The 4734-nt window shown below is 34.9% G+C and overlaps 1 protein-coding gene across 1 annotated transcript; it reads left to right on the top strand.

Moving 5' to 3' along the window:
* The first annotated feature begins 563 nt into the window (after positions 1-563).
* Positions 564-3329, top strand: LOC133030270 (uncharacterized protein At4g26485-like). Its single transcript, XM_061102831.1, has 3 exons — positions 564-2289; positions 2370-2574; positions 2658-3329. The coding sequence occupies exons 1-3, from the start codon at positions 2136-2138 to the stop codon at positions 3310-3312; spliced, it is 1014 nt and encodes a 337-aa protein (XP_060958814.1). The 5' UTR covers positions 564-2135; the 3' UTR covers positions 3313-3329.
* Positions 3330-4734: the final 1405 nt, after the last annotated feature.

Below are 4734 nucleotides of genomic sequence, written 5' to 3' on the forward strand. Positions count from 1 at the left end.
TATTGTAATCGCACATGTGTGTTCTTCTTCGTAGCTCCTTATTATGAATGTTTACGTGTTTCCATTTTTTGTAGCCTTTAAACTCCATTTGCAGTTTGTGTCCAAACACACTATGTTGTATTCTTTTGTGCAAGATTTCACTACTTTGTATTGAAATGTCTTCTTGATTGCAAAGTAGCATAGTGTACTTATCAATGTTTCTTTGTCCTTGTAAATTTGCCCCTTCTCTATTGTTTCATGTCGTTTGTCATTGATGATCATCATTTCTGTGTTGTCCACTTCCTCTTCTTCTTCCTGGTTGTTTTCTAGTTGCTGTACCATTTCTGCAGCCACAAGCTTTGCGTAGTCGGTGAAGTCAAAATCTTCATCTACTGCTGTAGTTTTTTCTCTGTTGTTGTCTGGTTGTTGTATGGTTGATTCTGATGACACTGTTATCGTTTCTAGGAAAAATGCATCAACTTCACCGGATCCCATCGTCTGCTTGAGATAGTTGTTGCTTGGAAGTTGTTGCCGTGTTGTTTCCAGTGTTGCCGCAAGTCTTCACTTGTCTTTGCGTAGTTCTCATACGATTCCATGATCATATTGTTCCACACCATTGTTTGGTTAGGTGGTGCCGTGTTACTGGTTTTGTTCACACACAATGGGTACCTTGTGAAATCAACCTCCTTCGTTAATAGCTTTATGTAGAACAACAGACTTTTGTCATCCTTGATTTGTAGTGGTTGGCCTCCTTCCTTCAGTTGATATTTCAGTTGTAGTTGTGTTGATTCATGGTTGCATTGGAGTTCTTCCATCATTATTCTCATTAGTTCCTCAAAAGTGCACTTGGTCGAAATTAATTCTCCACTTGATTCATAATCAACATAGTTTTTTTTGTCATCCCAATGCCCATTGCTTTGCACCAATATTTGTAATGGTTCCGTTTCCTGAAATAATGTAAATTATTTACTTGGTTCAGTTTTTGTAGTTGCAAACAACTATTTTAATCTGCCAAAACAACCAATAAACAACTCTTTCCAACAATAACTTATGCATCTAACACTTTCAGCTGGCCGACTATTTATATAGGTTAAATCAACTATCAAACAACTATTTCAAAACTGATCACCAATTAATAACAGAAGATTCATATTTTCCAGTTTCTAGATCCCAAACAACTATTATTCCACTGTAAAACAACTTGTAAACAACCGTTTCAGAATAAAACACTGTAGCAACTATTTATATGCCTTAATGTTTATTTTCATGCAAACCGTTGTTGTTTTTTTCTCAGATTCATCAATATTTCATTATTTTTTCAATTTAATCCGGTTTTCATCAATTAATATCAAATTTCTATTCATCTACACTAAAATTTTTTTTCCACGTTCATGAAAAAATTTGTTTACCTTCAATTGTCCTTCTGATTCAATCATGGGTGAGTTTCTTTGATTTCCAGCTCTCCTTCTACTCGGTTCTTCTCCTCTGATCGCGATTTCTTTGTTCAATGATTGTTGTTTTTGAGTTTTTTTTGTACATCAATGGAGGTTTTTTGGTTTTTTTTTTTCCCTTTTCGTTTTTGATTTTGGATTTTCGGGATTCAGCTGGTTTCCTAGGAGTTCTACATTTTTTTAGATTTTGATTTTGCTGGATTTGGAAGAAAAATGGTTGAGATTGGGTTGTTGGGGTTGGATCGTTGGGTCAAGAAGAAGCTGCGGCTGGTCACGAAGAAAAATGGTTGAGAATGGTGGTTTCCGTTTTCTCAGCCGGTATTTTTGTAATTACCAACTTTTTAGTTTCCACTTTTGTTTATTTCCTTTTTTAGGGCCATAAATGTAAATTTCATCTATTTTTGGTCTATAATAGAAAAAATCTCTTAAATTTATCAAAGAAAAAAAAAAGGACTCTGTGTCTTCTATTCTATTCTATTATGCCGTTTCAAAATCCATAATTATCAATTATTTTATAAAAATAATAGTGTTAGTACTTATACGAGTACGTATCTACCAGTGGTATGTGGAACTAACCCCAACAAATAATTATGATCCTTTTCTAGTACTACTACTCTCTGTTCTGTTATATATATATATAATAAAACTAAAGACCAATTATTATATATTTTACTTAAAACTCATTTAGGTTAGGAAAAAAGGAAAATGAGTAGGAGGAATAGAGATAGATGGATAGGAGAGTACAACAGTTCTCAGCAGATACTGCTAGTTGGAGAAGGTGACTTTTCCTTCTCTGCTTGTTTAGCTAAAGCATTTCGCTACGCCGATAATATGGTCGCTACTTCTTTGGATTCTCTAGGTAATTTATATATTATATTTTTAAAATTATATATTAATTACATGACTTAATATTACTTTTTAATCTATAAATTAACGTAGATGTGTTACTGGGAAAGCATTGGCATTGTCAATCGCATCTGGATGAGTTGGAGAAGAGAGATTGTTTGGTTTTGCATGAAGTAGATGTTCATGACATGGACCGACATCCTACCCTTAAAGACATGGAATTTGATGTCATTGTCTTTAACTTTCCTCATGCTGGTCATGTCTCTTGGCTATGTGAAAGGGATGACATTCTTATTCAGTAAGTTAATAATTTCCTACACTAACTTTATGTGTAAATACATATTAATGTTTATTTGTATATATATATGATTTACTTTATAGGAGGCACAAGAATTTGGTTGGAGGTTTCTTTAGAAGTGCTAGTAAAATGATAAAGAAAGGTGGGGAGATCCACATTACTCACCGGGGGGACGAACCTTACAACCAATGGGAGGTGGAGAAGCTAGCCCAAAATGAAGGGTTGATTCTCAAGCAAAAAGTGTCGTTTTTGAAAGAGCTTTATCTTGGCTACCACAACAAGAGAGGCAGTACTATCCAGGGCAACAAAAAGTTCCCTCTAGAATGCTCTTTCACTTCCAAGTTCTCTCTTCCTCATCATGATATTATTCATCACCACCCAAAAACGACAGCTATTGTTGTTGATGAAAAGATATCTATATCAGATGATCAAAATGACATCATAACATTAATATCTGAGGACCATGTGCACACTCAAATGATCAGTATTGCTAATAACAATAATTTTTCTGATGGAAATATCACAGATGATACTATAATTGATGGAGAAATAATAGCACCAACTAATCGTCTTAGTACTCTTACTATCTCAGAACATGACCATGAAAACCAGGCATCAATGATCGGTAGTACTGATGATGAGCATGATGTCGTTTCTCCTGTTGGTGATCATCTATTGATGATATTAATGATCATCTCCATGAAATTAAGAATATTACAGATGAGATCATGTCGTTGAAGAGGTGAGTATGGTGAAAGGGTTAACCATTCTTCAGAGAATGTATATGTTGGATTAAATCTCCACTTACACTGATATTAAGACCCAATACAACTTAATACAAAGGACAGAAAAGGAAATACATGCAAAATCCCTAAGTTGACCTTCGGTCTCTAAAAACCCTAACAGAAATTAGTTAGAATGGATTTGGTTAAATCCACACCTAACTAATTTCTGTAACTACCTAACTAATACATACAGAAGCAAAAATAGAAACCCTAGATCTATATATACCTCAAGCAACAACCAAATCTGGGTGGTTGAGTGAGTTCTTCAAGATCCAGAGTGAGAGAACTTGAAGAAGGAAGAATCAAAGCTCGTACATGCACAGAAAAACAACAGAAAGTTAGATCTAGAGAGAGAGAGGGATTAAACACTAAATACATGTATTAAATAGAGATTACCAGTCAAAATTGTTACCTGTGACTTGGAATCTTCATTGTTGTATGTTTGAAACACCTTGATAGTGGAATCGAGCTCTCAAATTCGAGGAGCAGCTCAAACGGAGACGTAGCCAATTTATTGGTGAACTTTGGGAAATTTTTTTGGTGTTTTCTAACCCTAATCTTTCTGGTTTTGTGGGTGTGGGTGTGTTTAGATCAGATCATTCTAGATCTGATCTTTGGTTTGTGTTTAATTTGGGTTTTCTGGGTTGATTGAAACCTAGCTTCGAGTTTCTCAGAGAGAAACTCTCTGCTAGGGTTTCGAGGAAATCAGAGAGTGAGGGAGTGAATGAGAAGGTTCTCGATTCCTTCCTTGGTTTTGTTCAAAGACAAAACGAGGCCGTTTTGGGGACTAACTTTGAAAAGTCAAAGTGAACAGGGAAAGGTCGAAATTGACCTTAAATATTGATTGGTTTGTTCTGTTGGTGTAGGGCCAAGATAGTAAATTCCTATCTTAAATTTCCTACAATGGTATCAGAGCTTGGTTAAAGCTGGAAAAGAATCAACTTTCAAACTAATCAAGAAGGAAGAAAACTCAAGCAAGAAATCAAGAAACACAAACAAGAAATTCAAGAACTCAACCAGATCAACTTGAAATCTTTAACAAAGGATTTCTGGGACACATTATAATTATCTTTATAACTAAATTGCCTATTAACACTTATCTTTATTTGATCTTATTTAAATTCATTAATTATGAGCAATTTAAAGGTTGACATTGACAAATTTGATGGTTCTGGTGATTACAGGATTTGGAGAAGGAAAATTAAGTCACTCTTGGCTCAACAGAAACTGTTGAGAGTGCTTAATGATCCCATAGAATGGCCAGAAGGGACTACCAAGATTCAACAAGAACAATACTTGGAAACTGCAACTGGAATCATGATATTCAACTTATCAGATGCCATAATCAGATTAATAGACAAGGAGGAAACCCCTG

Source organism: Cannabis sativa, chromosome 8, assembly GCF_029168945.1.
Source record: "Cannabis sativa cultivar Pink pepper isolate KNU-18-1 chromosome 8, ASM2916894v1, whole genome shotgun sequence".
Classification (NCBI taxonomy): Eukaryota; Viridiplantae; Streptophyta; class Magnoliopsida; order Rosales; family Cannabaceae; genus Cannabis; species Cannabis sativa.

What these genes read in the sequence shown, in the direction of transcription:
- LOC133030270 (XM_061102831.1), top strand. Translation starts at nt 2,136, where the DNA reads ATGAGTAGGAGGAATAGAGATAGATGGATAGGAGAGTACAACAGTTCT. An exon ending in TACTTCTTTGGATTCTCTAG is followed by an intron (nt 2,290 to 2,369) that starts GTAATTTATATA and finishes AAATTAACGTAG; the next exon opens with ATGTGTTACTGGGAAAGCAT. An exon ending in AGGGATGACATTCTTATTCA is followed by an intron (nt 2,575 to 2,657) that starts GTAAGTTAATAA and finishes TTTACTTTATAG; the next exon opens with GAGGCACAAGAATTTGGTTG.